A 20,553-nucleotide genomic window follows, 5' to 3' on the forward strand; every position below is an offset into this window, starting at 1 on the left:
CCACTAGATTTCAACCATAAAATGTAATCCAACAACAGTGTAAAATCATTGGAATTGCACCATCGAATGTCAGACAAAAGGGTCAGATGAAAAAGTCTCAGGTCTCTCCTAATAGTTTTGTTCGACCTGTTTTTCATACTCCCAAACTATATTCCTTTTCATTATATTAGTTTTTTGACCATAATTAATTAATATTTAACAATTAACATCATTAATCATTAAGTTCACTGCGACAAATGAAACATTAAATAAATCCACTGATTAACAGTATTTCAACTGTAATTGGAATCGAATTCATCCCTGTCTTTAATAGTGTCATAAACCAAACTAACTGAAAACACCTGAGCCACCATCATTATTATGGGAGTGATCAGTGACACCAGGGACGTAACATTCCTCTTTGTTTATTTGACTTGAATCATTAATTCTACTTTGGTAAATGAAATAGATAAATGAGTAAATAAATAAAGGTAGAAAAAGTGTCTACATGGCAAAATATTCAACCATTGAGGTTTTATTTACCTGTGTATCTAATCATTTGTTTTTGCATTAATTTAAACTTATTTTGGTCCTTCCTATATTTCACTTTAAATCTTACTAAAATTGGACCAATGCTCTTCTAATAACTTCTAAGATCCGTTTTCTGTGCTTTTATTATTTAGTCCAAACTCGGGGCGGGAGACATCGATGATCTCATCTTTTAGTTCCTGGCTGCGAAATTAGCTTGAGCCAAGTTTTAGTTACTTTCCTTTAACTGACCCGGATATAAACAGTCTTCTTTTCCGGCTTCTCGTGAAGAATCATAACACTAACCTTCACGAGAAAGTGACATTAATACTATTTTAGGTTCTCTGGAATCAGCGAAGGTTAAATACTAAATACTAGCTAGCTCGTTCGTTAGCATTAGCGGCACCTAGCTAGTTAGCTAACACTCGGCAACAGGACGGAGGAAAATGGCAGCAGGGAAGATGTGCGCCAGGAAGACCGAGGAGGAAACGGCAGAGGTTTGATGAAGATAACATTTATCACATGGTTATTTACTCAAACTTCACATATGTATTGATTAACATATTTAAGATAGTGAACAAAGCCACCCATGAAGTTCAAAGTCAATCCTACTGTCATGTTAGCTTAAATGTTGACTCCTCTTAAAGAGACATTGTGGTTGTTGTTTAGAAGTGGACAGGGCTGTTCCTGAACGACCTGAAGACCAGGCAGGAGTCCCTGGTGTTTGTCAAGAGGATGATGGCCGTGGCCGTCTCCTCCATCACTTACCTCAGAGGGATCTTCCCTGAGGACGCCTACAGATCCAGATACCTGGAAGGTGAACACACAAGAGGATGTACATTGTGCTAACACAGGATTTAGTAAATGCATTTACTACTGTCTATATCTACAGAGGGGTTTCACATGACATAACTCCATACTACACCAAGTAGATAATAAAGGTCTGTTCGAAGGCATTTATTAGTTTCTGTCTGTGGGAAAGTGGGAACAATTTTAAAAGTCCCTCAAACTACTCAATCTCTATCTCTTTAACCCAATCATACACATTTATGTCACTACTGTATATGTGATGTCTTCATTTCCATTCTCTGATCCTCTCCTGAAACAGTTTGGAGCCTCTGGAGATGCTCGCCTCACACTTTGAAAACCTCTGTTCTATACAGTAATTGCTGTTTTAGAACAACTAGTTTTTTAATAAAAGATGAAAAGCACTGCAAATGGCTCTTGAAAACTTACTGACAATGCACAGACTTGTAAAATAGGTTAAATATAATATCATATAACTATGAATGAGTTTTGCGATATGATAAACACTCTTTGGTTTGTCTTTTGTTGTTTTCCATTCGACCAGATCTGTGTGTCAAGGTTCTACGTGAAGACTGCAGCAGGCCTGGTGCCAGTAAAGTTGTGAAATGGTAATTATAATATTTATGCCATGACACTCATAACACCAGACCAGACCCAATTAAAAAAGAAATATCCATTAATTTCCCTACTTAATTTATTTCTTTATATTTTTGTTCCAGGATGATGGGCTGCTTTGATGCCATAGAGAAGCAATATGTAAGTTAAGGCATATATGAATATTTACTTATTTATGTTTTATCTGTTCCTTTATTTTGGATCAGTACTTCAACTATTTCTACTAACGTTCACTGTTATTCTGTTAACAGCTCCAGATTGTGTTCATTGGGGTACGTAAGTCAGCAGCACTTCTCTTAAACACTTTGTCTACATGGACACAACCAATAATTGTTTTTTTTTATCCATCTAGGTGTACACCAATCCAGATGAACCCGACGTAAGTTCTCTGTTAAAATACTGAATTGTCAATAAAGAAAACACGAGTTTGATCGACACTAAGATTTATTCGTCTTGTTTTGCAGTGCATTATTGAGTCTTACCAGTTCAAATTCAAATACACTGAGAAGGGACCAGAGATGGACATAATCAGGTAGGTGTGGACTGGACATAATAGGATTGCGTTGGTCACAACAATGCTGCCTCCACATGTGGGCTGGTGGTGATATAATCTTCATAAAACTGCAGGAACAATGACGTGAATATGCAGGTGACGATGGAGCACACCAAGAGAGCATCAGTTCTGCTCATCAGGAAGCTCTTCCTGCTCATGCAGAACCTGGACTCCCTTCCCAGTAGCGTGTACATCACCATGAAGCTCTACTACTATGACGACAGTAAGATGCAGTATTTAACTATTACCTCAGAGAATCAAATAAAAAAACGGGTGGAATGTGTAGTGAAACTTTTTCTTTCTACTCTTCGTTCTAAGTCACTCCTGCTGAATACCAGCCACCGGGCTTCAAGGAGGGTGAATGTGACAGTCTGTGGTTTGAAGGCATGCCTGTGCACTTCAAGGTGGGCGAGGTGCAGACGGCCTTCCACAGCTTGAGAGTCCGCGTGTCGGCCCAACAAAGCCGCATGGAGAAACTTCAGGAAGGGAATCAGCTGAGGGAGACCAAGAAGGTGCCTCAGAGAAATCCCTCAAGGAGGGGAATGGTCAAGGTGGGTTCAGGTAGACGACTAAGACCTGTGTGGTCTCACAACTGAGGTTTTCAGTTCGGCACACACTGCGTCATGGTTTCATCATATTATTTTTAACACCTCATTGCAGGTTCCACCAACGAAAATATACAATGAAGACGATCTACCCTCTGAAGACGGTAAGTGAAATATGATGGTGCTAATATATAAGTGTGATAATATCTGAGGTGATTCACTGTTGTTTCGTTTAAACAGAGTCTGCACAGTTCAAGAAACCCACCCGACCTGTGGCAAAGGTAAACATGCACAAAGGCCTGATCATAATAGAATATGCAGGCTATAGAAAAATACATTTTGTGACACTTCAATTGTATCACTGATTAGTGAAAAGCAGAGAGGTGATAATCCTTTTTCTCTATCGCAGAGACAAGCAGCTGCCAAAAAACCGGCGAGGAAGAGACGAAGAACTTAGTCAAGAAGACAAGAGCGAAAGTCCAACACATGTATGGAAAATGTCTTTATTATATTGTTATTTACAGACGGTGTTCAAGTCACAATTTATATGATTTGATATGAGTTAAACAGGTCCTTTCTGTTGTTTGTCCTCAAAAGCAAAATGTTCTTTTCACAGTTCTGATCCAAACAACACTAGCGTAAGAGTTCTACAAGAAAAATACAATCTCTATGATTTGAAATCAACACAATGTTAGAAAGTGCTTCATTCTTTTAGTACTGTGTGTGTGTATAAAGATATATTGATTTAGTTGATCAAGAAATAAAACTTGGTTGTAAACTTAGGTTTGTGTGTATAACTGTAAAATGTATTTACAATTTAAGTCTCTTCATATGGAAGAAAATAATGAGTGAGGCAGCACTGCTGCAGTGCAATTTATATAACACAAAATGCAGCTTATAAATGCTGAAGTAGCTAAAAGAAATCAGTGTTCATTAAGTACACAACTGTCTCTAATTAGATTAATTTGGCACAGACAGTAATGTTCCTTTTCAATTCTTACATTTTCCACCTCATGTCACATTTGTATTACTCTACTTAGTCACCTCAGCGTTTTGGCTAAGATCACCTTGAGCTGTGATTTCCTCCAACTCACAAAATACTGACAAACATGGCTCAACATTCAAGGTAAACAACTGGAGCCCCATGGATCCAAACTAGCTTCTAATCACATCTGATCACTGATGTGTCTTTTTCCCTGAGTAATGGATGAGATGTCCTGGTCCAGACCATCTGCTCCAGTTCTTCATCGTCCTCTGTGTGTGTGTAAACTAGAAGAGACTGTCCACGTCGCCCATTTCCACAAACACAGACTTTAGCTGGGAGTAGAACTCTATGGTCACCTGGCCATTCTCCCGCCCTATGCCTGGTGAATGTAAAAACTTAAAATGTTAAACTTCCTATTCCAATAATTGTGACTGGGTAGTAGTCAAACAGGGTTTTTGATTGAGGAAGCATTTTCCAAAGAGGTCATATTAGCTTATGATAATGTGTTTCACTTTACAAGGAGGCACAAAGTTTTACTTTAGGCATATTCCAATTCTTCATATTACTCATAACATCTATTCTTTAAAATTGGTGAAGTCTTGCCAGGACAACTTAATAGGAGCAATCTCCAATGGGTCCTGTAGTGCTGCATGCAGACTGAAGTAATGTAAATAAAAGTATGAATTTGGCTCCTAGTCTATGAGCAAATAACCAGACTGTACCTGACATTTTGAAGCCTCCGAAGGGCACCTGGACAGGAGTGATGTTGTAGTTGTTGATGAAACAGGAACCAGCTTTGAGGTGTTCGACAACACGATGGGCTCGCATCACATCCCTACACAGGTCAAATAAAAGGTCTAAAAAGGGTTGTAATTCATATAGGAGGTGGAGATATCTGTCAATAAGGCCCTGTTTAAACCTGGTATTAATGTCACAACTGACTTTAAAATACATCCTGAATTTTCTTCCTGTGACCTTTCGTGATGGGATTTCACTTCCCTGCTCTATACGCAACTATTCGCTATGTCATTTGTATTCCCCAGGGCTCCTAGATGTTGTGTTAACCCAGTCTGAGTTTAGAGATGTGACCAAAGTCGGTGTCCACAAACAAATAAACGTTTGGTCACTGAGAAGAGTGAAAATGCGTTTGATTAATAATTAAACTGTAGCAGGTCAGAGGACGTCAGCTGAGAAGAGTTGAGCAAACAATGTGAAAACAATGAGGCCAAACAATTATTGACCATTGAGTTTGCCTGGGATGTCTCGTCATATACCAACCTGGTGAAAACTCCTGCAGCCAGACCCAAGTCTGTGTTGTTGGCTCTCTGCAGCACTTCCTCTTCTGTTTCAAAAGACAACACGGACATGACAGGACCAAAAATCTCCTCCTTCACACAGGTCATCTCATCTGTGCAGTCACCTGTGAGTGGGAAACAAAGACAGAGTAAGTATCTGGAAATCCTGACACTGAATCCCACTAACTCGGATCATTGTGGCATTGCAGGTTTCTGAAAGAGTAAAGACGGGCCTTTATATTTTCTGTATGTGCTGTATTCACAGAGGAATGTTTTGAATTCTTACCCAACACACATGGGGTCATGTAGTATCCACCTTTGAGTTTGGGGTCTGATGGGACAAAAACTTCACCTCCGCACAACAGTGTAGCTCCCTGGAAACAGTGCAATTCACACACCAGTCTAAGTTTATGCTGCTCTACACCAATCTGTTGACAAAGAAAAAAATCTATCGTACCTCTTTCTTCGCCTGATCCACAAAGGATAGGACTTTTTCTAGATGTTGCCGGCTGACCAGTGCTCCCATGCGGGTGGTCTCCAACAGTGGGTCCCCTATCTCGATCGCCTTGGTCCTCTTCACCACCTCCTCCACAAACTCAGGCAGAATATCCTTGTGAACAAACACCCTTGTGCCGTTGCTGCAGACCTGTGAGACATGTGACCAAATCTTAAGCTGTTTTCCGAGATGAATTGAACCCTAGGCACTTTCATATGTAGAAGGAAAACTATGGGAGAATTGTCTAAAATATTGGGTCCGGACCGCTCATGTCTAAAAACACCAGAACAATATGCTTCCATGTTTAGATGGGACACACATTTATAATTTGTCAACACATGCAGATGCTAGATTGTGCATTAATACAAACCATCAAATATCCAAATCATTGCACACTACCTGGCCTTGAGACAGAAAATTGGCCATGAGAGCTCCCCTCACAGCGTTCTCCAGATCACTATCTGGGAATATGATCAGAGGAGATTTCCCCCCAAGCTCCAGAGTCACTGGTTTCACTCCCTTAGATGCCATCTCCATGATCTGTGTCACAAAGTCACATAGAATATTACATCAATAAATTATTAGTCGAAACCCTAACACCACATCTATAAATCTCAAATCTTCCACTTACACAATTCCCGATCATGAGAGAATTCACTGTGTTATAAGTTTTATTATTTAATGTCTCAAACCAATAAATCAGAGAAAAGTTGACAGGGTTGGCAGAGGTTTTAGTGCTGCCCTATGAATCACACTGACCTTCTTGCCTGTGGGCACACTCCCAGTAAAGGACACCTTCGCCACATCAGGGTGGAGGCATAGGAAGCTGCCGGTCTCCTGGCTGCCCTGCACCACGTTGAACAGTCCCTCTGGAGCTCCAGCCTTAGCATAGACCTCCGCCAGCATGACGGCTGTCACAGGGGTCACCGGTGATGGCTTGAACACCATGGAGTTACCTGTTTTACAGAACAGAATTAAACATACATAAAATATATTATCTAACCAACTAGAAAGCAACGAGGTCTGCACGATTCTCTAAATTAAATACAATTCTCTATTAAATACACATGGCTGTTGTGATTTAGGTACAAGACTTTAACTGTGAATGTTGGGGCTTGTTACATAAAGAAATAGTGACGATTTATGTGAAACGTGTCAGATTCATGACCATTGGAATATGAATTCATCATGCTGCTGTAGTGCCATCTACTGGTGAAGAGCCATTATGTTTTTAAGGATGCTCAGTGTAAATGTGTACCCATTTTAATTTGGCTGCAACTTCTCGAAGTGTTTACGAATTGTGTCAGTTTATGTTAAAAATTGAAGAGGGGAAGAGTTTTTTCTTGAATTGTCTATTAATGTTCAGGAATTATGAAACAATAAAATCTAAATTGTTTCGTGCTTTGTTGACTGTTGCATTGTGGGTTATCAAAACCCAAGTTTTCCTTGACTCATAAAACCTTTTGACATTATATTGTATTATTTATGGTAGTTTTTTAGATATTCTGCAGAATAACAAACAAAGCAAAGCATTACCATCCTGATAGGAAATGATTAAGGTATAAAAACAGCAATAATGGATATATTAATAGGTTTATGAATCCCATACCACAGGCCAGGGCTGGAGCTGATTTCCAGGCAGCTATTTGAAAGGGATAATTCCAAGCACCAATGCCAGCACAGACTCCTAAAGGCTCCCTGCGGGTGTAGGCAAAGGATCCTCCACCTAACTGCACATGTTGACCTTATCGAGAGAAAACAGAAGCATGGACATTAAAAAGAAAAGGTTCAAATTTGACTTTAAAAGAAAAAGGTAAAGATATTGGTCCTTAAAGGTATTGACAACGGAAATCTGAAAAACCAGACCACAAAATACAAACACACAAACAAACAGATATGACAGTAGTACCTGTACAAATACCTACACAATTTATAATTTCAACTAATTTGATCTAAACAACAAAGTCCATCAAATTGGATTCTCACACATTTAGTATTTTATAATGGGCCAACAGTTTCATTATATGATGGGCTTCCCTGCCTGATCCTGTAATTAATACAAATGATGAATCACTTTGTAAAGTTAAATGGCTGCCATGACCTTATCTGTTCTTTATTTGCCCTGCGTGTTTGGGAACAAAGATTTACTTAAGAAGTGATGGATGTACTAACCTGCCAGAGTGCTGGCCAGCCCTGCGTAGTACTCTATACACAGTCTGGCAGAGTCCACATCCAGACGGGCCTCTGTGATGGACTTCCCATTGTTGACCACCTCCATTTCAGCCAGCTCCTCTCTCCTGCTCTGTGCATGAAGGTCAAGACCAATGTGATACATTATGTTAGTATAGAAACATCACTGGATGTACAAATAATTCCGGAAACTCGTCATGAACTTGGTAGAATCTATTATCTCCTAGTGAGTTATAGTTATGAACAACAACATCCTGTTAACCAGTTTAGGTATTATGTAGGTATAAAAAAAAAAAACAAGTACACAGAATACACACCTCAATTATATGGGCTGCTTCTATCATGATCCTCGCCCTGTCCATCCCAGTCATTTTGCTCCAATGGCCAAAAGCTAACTTGGCAGATTTCACAGCCTGATCGACATCCACAGCACCACACGGCTCCAAATGGCAAAGGACTCGCCCTTCAGTGTGAAATATTGAATCATTACAACAGCAGCGTGCGTGGGTTGGATATAGAAAAACAACATGTTACAAGGTTTCTATTTGACAAGGTCATATCACTTTCTTTGGTCATTGAATTTGTTCTGATTCAAAGTTATGTGAGTGGGAATTGAATCTAGGCCAAATCCTTTGATAGACTGAATGTAGGGGGATATTTACAATCCTTATCTTAGTGATAAGATAAGGAGCATGTTTGTGACCGAACAGTGGGTTGAATGCAGGCTGTGTGTAAGTTTATATTGGGTAAATATGACTGAATGAAAGTGAGGAACCTGGCCACAGAGATCCTAGATGATGGATGAGACTGCAAATGGAATAGACAGGGAGCTAAGCAGGCTGTATTAACAAAAGGTGGGGTCATGTGTCTTTGTTCTAATTCATTGAAGCTCAGGGACCATACAACTGGTTGCATATGGATGAAGTGGGCTGTTGTTGAATGGATAGACAGGATATCAGATATACTTATAAGTTGGGCAACATTTCTGAAAACTTTTCAAAGATTAAAATGTTGATATTAGTCTTGAAAGTGATAATTATGACAATAAATGTGAAGTCACTATTTCTTTTAGGACTGAAAGAAACGTTTTCAAGTTTGTGCTTCTTGAAATATTGATTACGGTTCAGGAATTATGAGTCAATATGCAAAGTAAAATGCCAAAATCCAAGTTTCCATCAACTCATCAGATTTTTTTATGGCATTTTTTTTTTGCTATTCTGTACTTAGCAAAAAATGTCCATCACGTCATTATTGTCCTAATTTAGGGGTCGTGCTCTTCATTACGGACAGATAATGATGGCGCTTCATAAACAGAAAAACACCAATCAAAGCTAGAACATAAAAGCCAATGACTTGTTAAAATCTATTGCAAAAGGCATAAGCAATATATCGATTTAATATGGAACTTTGTAATAATGCTATTGATGAAAATAATTTCCCCAATATTTATTGTTATGGTTGTATGTATTGCTGAAATGCACATGCATGAATTACAAAGTGTAAAATATAAATACATGTATTATGCAAAAAAACAACAACTTGAAGGCTTGCATTAGTTTGTTGACCTGATATTCTCTCTTAGGCCTGACATCACCAGACAGACTTATTTGCACAGCAGCGTCCAAAGTCCAGTTAGGAAACAGTGTCACTAATGTGGAAAGACGGAGCGTTTTGTTTCAGAGTTGTATGATTGTGTGTGTTACCTGTTGCAGGCTCGTAAACACTTTCCCTGGTGTGTTTCCCCTGGCTGGCCCTCCTTTCCCCGTCCCAGAAGTTCAACGGGACTGTGACCCCCACTGAGCCCGAGGAGGCGCACCGAGCCGCCGCAAGAGAAACGGCAGCGGACCGCCGCAGAGACACGGTCCCCCTCCGGAGCAGCAGCATCCTCACACCGGCCCTGGAGCTGGAAGATTAGCTGAAAGCTGTAAAATACACCGTGTGTTAATGTCAAGTAGAACCTCATTAGCTAAAAACCATAAAACCATAAAACCTACAACGCGTCAACAAGAGGAGCATGTGTTCACGCTATCTACTTTTCTTCCACTCGTCAGAAGTTTGTGACGGCTCCATAATGTGTTTAAGTCTTTGTAGTAAACGTACCTACAGGAATCTTCACTTTAAATGTAGTTTAAGTGATAAAGAACAGAAAAGTAACGGTTCATCAAACGCTTCGTCAACTTACTTAATTTTGCTGAGGCTCCAAACAGGGGGGCGGGGCCAAGTGCGACGCTAGCTGGTTCAGATCATAGACGGTTGAGATCCGGCAGCTGCAAGAAGCGTGACAGGTGATTGGCTGGCTTCACCGTCAATCACGAACACCAAAAAAAAATCAACCAATGTTATTATCAAACTAATAATTTGATTGATTATGAGCCCGATGCGGATTAAATGTAGCACGTGTGGAAATATAAATGAAAATAAAAATAAAAACAGCTTGAACGTGAAAGTGACGTTGGCGTTGTGGGAGGGGCCTCACGCTCATATCCCGGGCCCCGCGGCTCGCAGCGACACTCAGCAAGTATGGCCGGAGACAGCGAGACGCACCTGAAGGACCGCGGGGACAACAGCAGCGTGGTTCGACAGCCTTTCCTCATCGGGGTCTCCGGGGGCACCGCCAGCGGAAAGGTGGGACCCGCACCCGGCCGCCTCGACGGTCCTCCCGACCTGTCACGCTTCGATACCGTAGATACAGGCCGGTACCCGGGCGCTGGGTGACCGCGTGGCTCCGAGCGAGTGATTGACAGCTCCGTCATCTGGCTGAGCAGCCGGCTGCCCCCCCCCCAACTCCGCTTTGATTTGACCCGCTTCCACACCACCTCGTTAGTCTGACCCGTTTTGTTCACCCGAGTTACCCCCCCCCCAGCCCCCGTCACCCCTTTGTACAAGATGGCAGTCATCCTCCGCGCCGGTCTACCCTTTGTACTACGTGGATATCTGGGGGGGGGGGGGGGGGGGGGGGTCTTAGCTCAGCTAGCCGCCTAGCATGAGATTCCATCACATAGCTAGCTTAGCACCGCCCGCCTGCGCTAGACAATGGCTGGTGCTAGCTCCCCTCAGCCCCCCGAGGGCAGCTTCACCGTGTTTGTAAACACTGCCGACCTCTTTCGTGTCCCGTCTCCAGTCTCCTCACGACGACTCGGTATGTATCGTTAAATTGGCCTCGTTGTGTGGCGTTTCAATGTGGGTCCCAGTTCAGTCCCAGTGACCCGGTGTGACCGCTGACGTTCGCCCACCCAGATGCTGCTGGGATGGATGTAACAGACTCTGACGCCAGCGGGAGAATAAAAAAAAGAAAAGCAGCAGCTCCGTTGTCCCATTGTTGTGTTTATTAGTAGATAAATACACACAAGGGGAATCCGCGTAATGTGATAACAAGCGGGATTATATCAAAGCGAACAGATGGTGTTTTTAATGCATTTGATGAGGCGGTGGCGTGGGCGGACCGCATCACACCGGATCTGACCCTCTCCTCGATCCACAGACGTGGACACACACACGTGGAAGACGTCATTGTGGTTCTTTGTTTGCCTCTTTCAAACCGGACACACCTGAGAGGGGGGGGCAGTGATCCGTGTTAGTTTCCACCGGCTGCTTGTTTTCTCCGTTTCACTTGTAGCCTCGTGTGTGATCCCCACAGGAGGGTGACGACTCTCGGATCGTTTGGTTTCATCCCGACCGCTGTTCCGTAAACCGATCCCACCCCCTGCCGGTGTTTTGCTTCCTGGTAACTCGTCACTAGGGGCCGGAGGAGGCTTGTCTGTGGTGCTGTGACGCCAGACTAGTTCAGACTTTTAATTGGGAGCTCGGTGACGTCTGTCCCTGGGTTTGAGAACATTCTCCTCGTCAACTGGATGATGTCATTTAGTTTCCCTTCGTGCAGGCAGCCACCCTCCTTAATTCCATAAGCCATGCCTCCGATGCTTCACGATGATGGACCCTTGTTAATGTTAGATATGACAATATTGTCTTTGATCATCATTAATTACAAAATACAAAAATATTCATCATCGAGAAGGTTGCTGACAAATGTTTTCATCAATCAGCTATTTGCTTATAAATGTAGATTTTAAAGCCGTCAAGTGGCCAAAGCTAAATTAGCCACTTTGTATCAATTACAATACGCCCCCCACCCAAAGCAATACTTTTACAATGACTAACAAGTAGAGACATGAAAATAACCATAAGAATATGATTTGATTCACTTTCTTTATAAAGAAACAAGTTATTGTGATTTGTTGGCTGATGCCGTGGACTGCACCACTGAATGCCAGTGTGGTTTGATCGGCGGTGAGTCAGGCCCACGCAGCTCAAATTGTTGCGTTTGAATGGGTCGGCACAACCTCCCGGCTGGGGGCGTCCGAATTCATCTGCAGCCCAGTTTCATGAACACAAAGGTGGCACAGCCTCGCAGGGCTGAGGAATGCCCAGTCAGCACCGGGTATCACTTAGTGTGGGAGGTCACTGAGTACAAACGTGGTGGGACACGGGGCACTGAGTTGGTGACATTAGGTGACCTCTCGTGGCCACTTGTCATAACTCCTGGATGTACATGAATGTGGGTTTAACTGCAATTTAAGTTTTTATTTGGACTGAATTTAAAGTAGTTATCCAAACCATGCTTTCACTCATTCTGCCGCTGGTGTTCCTGCAGATATAGGGGTGTGGCCCTGAACATTTTTAGCCTCCGTTTATCCATCAACCCTTTTTCTATCGAGTCACCCTCTCCAACTGCCGTCTCTTCTTTCTTTTCTACTCATGCAGTCGTCGGTATGTGAGAAAATCATGGAGCTGCTGGGGCAGGACAAGATCGACCACCACCAGAGGCAGGTGGCGATCCTCAGCCAGGACAGCTTCTACAAGGTGCTGACCCCAGAGCAGAAGGCCAAGGCTTCGAAGGGACAGTTCAACTTTGATCATCCAGGTATGAAGCCTCTTGTTATTGCTGGCACACTGCTGGGCATGGGAGTGAACTACTTGTAGACCATTTGTGGGATTAATGGTATTAATAACTCGCTCAGTCTCCTTTCATTCTACACATATTAAAAATAGTACTCGGCTGGCCATTTCAATTGCAGATATGATTAAACACAATGCTTAAAGCAGCTGCCTTGTGTTTTAGCCTGTGCGTTGGTACCGTGTGGAGAATTTTCCCCAAATGTTCTTGGCAATAGCATAGACTCCATTTTTGGTGTCTGACTTTGTCCCCTCTTGCTGCTGCTTCCTTTCTCGGCTCTTTAAAAGCCCCCCGTCAGCAGGCTTTTCTCAGAGGCAGCTGCTCTGGGACTCAGACTCAGCCCAACACGTGCTACACGGATGGGATTCCTGTATTACCAAAGGTGCAGTGTGAGGGTCCCACGTGTCCCTGTCTGCACACTAAGGCAGAGCCAACATTTTATTAATATTAATTCCCACATACAATCTAAGCTGCTCATGAAATTAGCACAGTAATCCAACATTATTCTTTATGTATCAGGGCTGATTATTTTCAGTTATTCATAGAAAAGGACATTTAATCTAGGTGTTATCTTTGTGCGCCTCATGACAGTCATGTTACAAGCAGTGACCATAGGCAAGTTCAAACTACACTTGCAAGATGTCAATCGTCTGGACTATATTCAAAATGTGCAAAGATGACCTCCCAAAAAGTCACGTTAAACCTGCAAACCACCTGAAAACTAAAACAACAGAGTCGTCTGAAACTGCTGTTCTTTCCAGTATTGCTGATGTAAATCTGACGTAGATGCTAATGCTTAATTCTTACTGCATTTCCAAGCCACAAACTGGTGTTCAGGGCAACCACTGCACACTCAGCTGATGTTAAGTGATGCCTCATCCGATTAACAACACAGCTTTGCCTTTTCTTGTCCCAGATGCCTTTGACAATGAGCTAATCATGCAGACACTCAAGGACATCCTGCAGGGCAAGACTGTCCAGATCCCTTTATATGACTTTGTTACTCATTCCAGGTAAGCACCCTGATTTGTTTTCTACTCAGTGACCATGGCCAGTGTCCCTGCATGTTGAAACACTTTCTATAGAAAGATGTCTGAACCCAGTCACTGACCGACGGGGTACTTTTCTTTGTGTTCTAGGAAAGAGGAGTTTATCACGGTGTATCCGGCTGATGTGGTCCTGTTCGAGGGGATCCTCATGTTCTACTCTCAGGAGATTAGAGATCTGTTCCAGATGAAGCTGTTTGTTGACACAGATCCAGACACACGCCTCTCCCGCAGAGGTGTGTACTGAGAGTGTGACAACTGCAGAGCAGGGCACCTCCTATCATTTGTACTAATAACCATAATTACTCATTTAAAGATGAAGGTAGATTCCTTTGCCGCAGCAATGGGCTCTCCCAGTTCTCCACTTAACTCTTGCTTTGCATATTACTGTGGGGTTTGATGCGTTTGTTATTTCTATAGTTTTTTGAATGCTATTCATATTGTCCTTCGTCTTTTGTCTTTCAGTTTTGAGAGACATCAGTGAGCGTGGACGAGAGCTGGAGCAAGTGCTAGCTCAGTACATTACCTTTGTGAAACCGGCCTTTGAGGAGTTCTGTTTGCCAGTAAGTGATTTTCTAACTTACATTACATCTGTGGTTGTGCACGGTCTGATCGTTTGACCGTAAAGGTCAATATTAGCAGCTGGCTTTAGCTTAGTACAATGTTATTGTGTCCGTTGATATTTAATGAGACAGTAAGAAATGTGTCCCACCTAGTACTCTGAATCACAACCATTTAATAGATCCATAATAACATGTTTATCTATTTAGGAAATGTATCACACTTTATTATCTGATTATCTGTTTTAAATAATCTGGCTATATTGTGCAGTACACATCTGATAAAAATGTCTTGTAACTTGAGTATTGTTTGACCTTTGCCCCCCTTTTTTCCTTTTAGACAAAGAAGTATGCAGATGTGATTATTCCACGAGGAGCAGATAACCTTGGTAAGGGCCAAGTGGAGTGGACATGGCATGCTACAGTCATGTGTATATAATTATATTCAGTCTATGGTTTTGACCAGGGGAAAAAAGAAGACGACTTGGATGCAGTAAAGACATTTTTTACTAGTTTTATACTTTTTAAATGTCCACCATGAGTCTGATTGTGTTACAGACACGTAAAGCTAAATCGGCTCCGTACTCTTGAGTCCTCTGAATAACCATCTCGTTCTGTTCTCTTCCTGCAGTGGCGATCAACTTGATAGTACAGCACATCCAGGACATTCTGAACGGCGGGCTGAACAAGCGTCACAATGGCTGCCTGAACGGCCACAGCACCCCACGTCAGCGGAGGACCTCCGAGTCCAGCAGCCGGCCTCATTGACCTCGCCACACCTCTCTCACAGTGTGGAGAGGGGTGTGGGGGTTGTGCTGTAAATAACGCCTGTTGAAATCACTGTATTTAAGAAAAGTGGGAAGGAAAAAAAAATTTAAAGAATTGAAATGCCTTTTATTATACGATGACTACTCTCGTTCTTAGTTCCTTTTTGCCGTAATTGTTGGACGTAGGATGCAGATTTGTCAGGAGGGTAAAAGAGAAGCTCTTCTCGAGATGAGACCATGGGTTTAAATTGACCCTTTCATTTTTCTCCCATATTGCATTATGGTTTTTTTTATGTATCCCCTGCTGCTCCATGGAAATTCATGTCGATAATGAATAAAAGAGGGGGAAACCTTTTTTATTCTGTAATGTCTGATAACACTTGAACCCCTAATGCCTGGGGGAGTTGGATTAATGTTTGGCTGAGTTCCAAACTAGAAGTATATGGAATAGAAGATGAGTTAAGCAAACCAGGATTGCACTCTGTATTTGTACTGACAATCTTGGTGCTGTTTCCTACCTTTTTATTTCTCTGTGTTGTTCGGTGTAATGAGTCACACTAGAAGTCTGTTTACTACACAAAGTGTCCACCATGTTGATACTGTGTAAAGTCTGCAGCAGCAGAAACACGCCACATGATTCTCTGTACTGACGCAGAATAAGGCCGACAAGTGAGCGGCTCGAAGGTTCAAACGCCTATTGAGTCCAGTGTTGTGGTTATTGATACAGTTTTGGGACACTTAGCCTATTGTGTCGTGACTGTCCCTATCAAGACATATAATACACCTACTTCTATGTCTTTAAAAAGGTGATTAAATATCTTAGTTTCAAAAGACAGAAACAGCCCTGTTGAATAAAATTCAATTATGATGTATACTCTCAGGTTGATTACACCATCATGGTTTGAGACGTCAGAATTAAAAGGAAAAGGGTGTGACAAAGGTGTTCAATGCCACAGCAATATCAACTATTCCAGGTGTGTGGCCGTTTATAACCAGGACCCACCGCAATGCCTCTGCAAAGTTGCCTCAGGTTTCGCTAACATGTACAGCCAGTAGCAACCAATTTCCATTATAACACAAGGTTACAATAAAAGCTGTCGAATTCATTTTGTATTCTACGTGCTGTATTTGTTGTGTAAAGTGTATATGAATGAATGATTTGTACTATGAGATTTGTACTGTACGGCTGGTGAATTGGCCGGAAGGAGTATTTCGATGATTTACAGGATTTTCGTCAAATTGCTTAATGGTCAATAAAGTGATACAGCCCAAAGTATCTGTCATGAGGTTTGATTCCTATGGGGAAATGCGCACGTGTGAGTGTGTGTGCAAAACAAAGCTCTCAAATGTAGGTCAGACAGTTTCCCCTGTGACCGCTAGAGGGCGCAACTGACTGCTGAACCTGCTCCGTTCACATGCTGACGGATTTTTGAAGATTTACATCAATTGTGCGGCTATAATACGAAAGAATGACCTAGAAAACAAACCTTTGTCATCCCAAAAAAATAAAACACGCTTATATGACCAACACTGTTTAAACATGTCGTTATCGCCCCTAACTAAACCAGTACGAGTCCAACAGCAACCGAGAAGTTAGAATATACGAGGAGTGCGTGAACGCAGCGGGGGGAGCTTCAAGATGGTGGTGCGTAACGACATGCTAACGCGTTTCTGCTGTAAACTCTGCACAGGTGGAGACTTTGGGTGAGCACTAACATCTCATTCTAACACGACAGAAGTTCGGGCTCCAGTTTAAAGCCACTCTGGAGAATGTGACCAATGTTCGGCCGCTGGGCGACGACTTCCGCTGGTTTCTGAAGGTGGGATAGCTGCTGTCAACCTAGCATGCTAATGCACTTCTTCACACGCTGGTGTGGGAAAGAACGTCTCTCCCCAGTGTGCTCACCGTGCTGGTTTGTTTGGAGAAACAACTGTCATCACCCGTGTTTGAATAAGCTCACGTACACTGTGCTAATGCGACTATTGCTACTGTTGCTAATGCTAATGCTGCTAATGTGGTGATTATACTGAAACACTTCAATCTACACCACTTCACGACTAATGCTAAAACACCCACATTTATCAGAACTAACTTGTTGTTCTCCTTAAAATCTAGATTATTAAGAAATAGATTTGTTCTATTTAAACAAGATCTGATCAACCTGATAATTTACAAATGTATTTGGGAGTCTACTCAGCCTCCATCTATTGGAGTGTCTACTGTATTCATGCCTCGCATCTCACACAGCCCCTCTTCTTATCTGTCTCGCTGTCACTAACTCTTTGTTTTTCTGTCTTTCTCCTCTTTCTTCAGCTGAAGTGTGGGAACTGTGGCGAGATCCCAGACAAATGGCAGTATATAACCCTCGTGGTAAGAATAAAGAACCTTTGTGTCCATAACCCTATGTAATAATCCCACTCGTGCACAATGCAACAATAAGTGTGTGTGTGTTTTCTCTTGAATGTTTCCACAGGAGAGTGTGCCACTGAAAGGAGGAAGAGGCAGTGCCAGCATGGTGCAGAAGTGCAAACTTTGCTCGAGGGAAAATTCGATCGGTACGAGAAGACTCGCTCATTTGAGTTGCATGCTCTGCTTTATCTCAGTTAAAAACTCATATGTCAACTCTTTCCTCACAGATATCCTGGGCGACACAATCACGCCATATAATGTAAGTCAAAGTCCTGTACTTCTGTAATTCGTGAGATTTTCAAAGTGCGGCTCTAAGCAGTTTCACAGGAGGCTCAGGGAATTGGAGTGAAAAAGATCACATCAGCTATCAACAGGAGATTGTGTAGAATCACCCAAATGTGTGTGTGTTTTGATTAAGGAAAAGTTTTGGGATATTTATTTTCTATTTTCCTCACTTAGTCAGACTTATAAATGATCGCACGGACTGCCAGTCAAAGCATCACAGATGGTAAGGAGAGTTAACATTCTCCTTTTCACTTGAGACTTATGTGACAAATGCGTATTTTAATGTCTTCTGATCTAACGTATATTGTAACAAACTCCCTGACAGCCTTTTAAGCAAATCATGAAGATATAAATGCATAAAACATCATAATCCAATGGACAGATGCTGAGTTTTAGATTGTTTTAATAAAGAGCAGCAATATTAGGAACAAAGTGCCACCTGAAGCCTTTTAGAAAACCCTTTAAACATTTAAAGCAAATCAGACAGAAATTATGTTACCTACTTATAATATGTTGAGTGTAACATCTTACATTTCCAGTAAAAAACTACGTGTGTCCAGAGATGTTTGTTTGTCTATAGATGTTTGTTTGCTGGTTTGCAGGCTGATGACAGTGAAAGCTTCAAAACAATGGTGCAGTTTGAGTGTCGAGGTCTGGAGCCCGTCGACTTCTTTCCACAAGTGAGAAGCTTTGTTTGAATAAGGGTTTTACTGTTTGTGTTTGTTGTCTGTTTAGTAGTGGACAGTTAAGACTGCTGAACTCAGGTTAACTTAAATAACTTTTAGTTTAGGATATGTGAGTCTATTCTTCAATCGTCAATGAACAGTTTGCCCAAAAAAAACACAACAATTCATTCGCTAATGTCAATCAACCATCAGGTCCAAACATCATTTACATTTCACTTATGAGTGCTACTCCATAAGAAACAAGGCAGATGTTTTTGACAGTTCTCGCAGATTCAGGTTCAAATACCAGGGAATGTGTTCCTGCCTCAGTATGCATTAACTTGGATGTGTGATGATGCATTTTTTTCTTCTTCTAGGCTGGGTTTACTGCACAAGGAGCAGAGTCCAGGACTCAGTTTCCTGAAATTAACCTACAAGAAAAGGTAAGAGCAACAGTTTCTGTGTAGTTTTGGTTTATTGCACAAGTTTTAACATTTCAGGGAATGTTTGACTTGAAACTGAATGTCACTCATTGCTGCTGCACTGTTGGCTGAGGCTAAAGCTGTTTTATTCATCTGAGCACTTTGTTTTAGACATCGATTTTCTGAACGGTCTGAAAGTGATTTTCATTAAATCAATGTTCGGAACTTTTCAGGACTGGACAGACTACGATGAGGAAGTCAAGGAGTCGGTGGGAATATATGAAGTCACCCATAAGGTCATCAAGTGCTGATGTCACGGACGAATGAACACTGCGACCAATCACATGCAGGCCTGGTTTCCTGGCAACATGGATGCTGAAGATGCTTCGGTGGCTTGGGTTGGTTGACGATGAACATTGAGAGAAGAGGAATAACAACACAGGTTAAAACGTTTTGGATTGATGAACCTGTCCCAAAGACAAGTTTCTTTTCTTTTATTTTTTTCAATGCCTCAATAAAATTGAAGTGTGAAAATTGTGTGAGGTTTTGCTTTGCTTTCATTCCCTTAACATTTGTAAGTAAGTACTAGTCGAGTCAACTAGAGGCCACATGAAACAATATTATTTGAACATTTCAGACAGCAAGTCAGCAAACAAATCCTGAAATGGGATTTTTATGTTGGACTGAGCACAGATTTTTGCTAATGCAACTTGATCAACATTAAATGAGGAGCTGCATTTGTGCAACCTAAGGTTAAGAGTTAGAAAGCAAAGAGGTCTCACTGTCTGGATTTCATTTCAATTTACACAAAATAATAACTAAGCATCAGTGGAAAAGAGAAATACAAACTTCTTCTCATTGTAAATACATAAATTGCACAAAATGTGTGTAAGACCAGCCGGATACAACATGATCCAGTTTACAAACAGGAGACAGGCACAAACCAATCTTTATTTGTATAGCCTATATTCTAGAATCACAATTGCCTCATATAATGCAAATAATTCAGACATCCTCTGAAGAAAAATGTCTTTTAACTGGGTATTCATTTTTAATCTTATCTCAGAGAGAGCAACACGTGAGGGATGTCTCTCCCAGGACGGACAGATGTGTTAAAGATGCTGTGTCTAATAGCACATCAACAAAATAATATTTACAACATATATAGTAAAAGACTGTCTAACATAAATGGAGCGGTGCAGTTAAAAAAACTAATTTGAGATTTTAAAGAATATCTGACCTCATATTCTGTAAGATAATGGTACAAGGGAATTTTAATGTCCATTGTTTTGACTTTTGTGTTATGCCATATATATGTTCATTTATATCAAGTATAAATCCCATAATATATTTCAATTCGTGTAAGTTATACACGCACGTGTACTTTTTAGTGATTTGGTTCAACAAGTTTTAAGAAAAACGTGTTGTGTTTACCCTTTATGTGCACATTG

At 41.5% G+C, this 20,553-nt stretch overlaps 4 protein-coding genes across 6 annotated transcripts; 3 read left to right on the plus strand and 1 right to left on the minus strand.

Annotated features, from left to right (window-relative positions):
• Positions 1 to 953: 953 nt before the first annotated feature.
• On the plus strand, positions 954 to 3,772 carry zte38 (zebrafish testis-expressed 38). Its single transcript, XM_061083646.1, has 12 exons — positions 954 to 1,004; positions 1,177 to 1,324; positions 1,859 to 1,922; positions 2,034 to 2,070; positions 2,181 to 2,201; positions 2,282 to 2,308; positions 2,394 to 2,461; positions 2,557 to 2,705; positions 2,801 to 3,033; positions 3,143 to 3,191; positions 3,268 to 3,308; positions 3,437 to 3,772. The coding sequence occupies exons 1-12, from the start codon at positions 954 to 956 to the stop codon at positions 3,482 to 3,484; spliced, it is 936 nt and encodes a 311-aa protein (XP_060939629.1). The 3' UTR covers positions 3,485 to 3,772.
• On the minus strand, positions 3,513 to 10,237 carry aldh9a1b (aldehyde dehydrogenase 9 family, member A1b). 2 transcript variants are annotated; one of them, XM_061085182.1, is made up of 12 exons: positions 10,176 to 10,237; positions 9,697 to 9,915; positions 8,311 to 8,456; positions 7,976 to 8,105; positions 7,413 to 7,547; positions 6,563 to 6,759; positions 6,203 to 6,343; positions 5,765 to 5,953; positions 5,594 to 5,681; positions 5,291 to 5,432; positions 4,735 to 4,847; positions 3,513 to 4,391 (listed from the first exon to the last, which is right to left on the minus strand). In XM_061085182.1, the coding sequence occupies exons 2-12, from the start codon at positions 9,875 to 9,877 to the stop codon at positions 4,297 to 4,299; spliced, it is 1,557 nt and encodes a 518-aa protein (XP_060941165.1). In that variant the 5' UTR covers positions 9,878 to 9,915; positions 10,176 to 10,237; the 3' UTR covers positions 3,513 to 4,296. The 2 variants fall into 2 exon arrangements, with proteins under 2 accessions (XP_060941165.1, XP_060941166.1); XM_061085183.1 differs by lacking the exon at positions 10,176 to 10,237 and adding an exon at positions 10,094 to 10,166.
• A 276-nt stretch (positions 10,238 to 10,513) lies between these two features.
• uck2b (uridine-cytidine kinase 2b) lies at positions 10,514 to 16,593 on the plus strand. Its single transcript, XM_061085184.1, has 7 exons — positions 10,514 to 10,618; positions 12,755 to 12,914; positions 13,864 to 13,960; positions 14,087 to 14,229; positions 14,459 to 14,556; positions 14,894 to 14,942; positions 15,185 to 16,593. Exons 1-7 carry the CDS (start codon positions 10,514 to 10,516, stop codon positions 15,319 to 15,321), a joined length of 789 nt encoding a protein of 262 aa, XP_060941167.1. The 3' UTR covers positions 15,322 to 16,593.
• Positions 16,594 to 16,934: 341 nt separating this feature from the next.
• Positions 16,935 to 19,639, plus strand: czib (CXXC motif containing zinc binding protein). 2 transcript variants are annotated; one of them, XM_061084300.1, is made up of 8 exons: positions 16,935 to 16,965; positions 17,057 to 17,140; positions 17,635 to 17,691; positions 17,795 to 17,876; positions 17,958 to 17,989; positions 18,618 to 18,695; positions 19,058 to 19,123; positions 19,336 to 19,639. In XM_061084300.1, the coding sequence occupies exons 1-8, from the start codon at positions 16,960 to 16,962 to the stop codon at positions 19,411 to 19,413; spliced, it is 483 nt and encodes a 160-aa protein (XP_060940283.1). In that variant the 5' UTR covers positions 16,935 to 16,959; the 3' UTR covers positions 19,414 to 19,639. The 2 variants fall into 2 exon arrangements, with proteins under 2 accessions (XP_060940283.1, XP_060940284.1); XM_061084301.1 differs by having other exon boundaries at positions 16,939 to 16,962.
• Positions 19,640 to 20,553: the final 914 nt, after the last annotated feature.

Source organism: Limanda limanda, chromosome 13 (assembly GCF_963576545.1).
Source record: "Limanda limanda chromosome 13, fLimLim1.1, whole genome shotgun sequence".
Taxonomy (NCBI): Eukaryota; Metazoa; Chordata; class Actinopteri; order Pleuronectiformes; family Pleuronectidae; genus Limanda; species Limanda limanda.

Bases quoted from the DNA above. Each gene is read 5' to 3' on its own strand.
- uck2b (XM_061085184.1), top strand. From the start codon at position 10,514: ATGGCCGGAGACAGCGAGACGCACCTGAAGGACCGCGGGGACAACAGC. The intron at 10,619-12,754 runs GTGGGACCCGCA...CTACTCATGCAG, and splicing joins GGGGCACCGCCAGCGGAAAG to TCGTCGGTATGTGAGAAAAT. The intron at 12,915-13,863 runs GTATGAAGCCTC...TTCTTGTCCCAG, and splicing joins GTTCAACTTTGATCATCCAG to ATGCCTTTGACAATGAGCTA.
- zte38 (XM_061083646.1), top strand. From the start codon at position 954: ATGGCAGCAGGGAAGATGTGCGCCAGGAAGACCGAGGAGGAAACGGCA. The intron at 2,202-2,281 runs GTACGTAAGTCA...TTATCCATCTAG, and splicing joins TCCAGATTGTGTTCATTGGG to GTGTACACCAATCCAGATGA. The intron at 2,462-2,556 runs GTAGGTGTGGAC...ATAAAACTGCAG, and splicing joins CCAGAGATGGACATAATCAG to GAACAATGACGTGAATATGC.
- aldh9a1b (XM_061085182.1), bottom strand. From the start codon at position 9,877: ATGCTGCTGCTCCGGAGGGGGACCGTGTCTCTGCGGCGGTCCGCTGCC. The intron at 5,682-5,764 runs GTACGATAGATT...CACTGTTTCCAG, and splicing joins TGGATCAGGCGAAGAAAGAG to GGAGCTACACTGTTGTGCGG. The intron at 4,392-4,734 runs GTACAGTCTGGT...TACATTCACCAG, and splicing joins CGGAGGCTTCAAAATGTCAG to GCATAGGGCGGGAGAATGGC.
- czib (XM_061084300.1), top strand. The intron at 17,141-17,634 runs GTGGGATAGCTG...CTCTTTCTTCAG, and splicing joins ACTTCCGCTGGTTTCTGAAG to CTGAAGTGTGGGAACTGTGG. The intron at 19,124-19,335 runs GTAAGAGCAACA...GGAACTTTTCAG, and splicing joins AAATTAACCTACAAGAAAAG to GACTGGACAGACTACGATGA.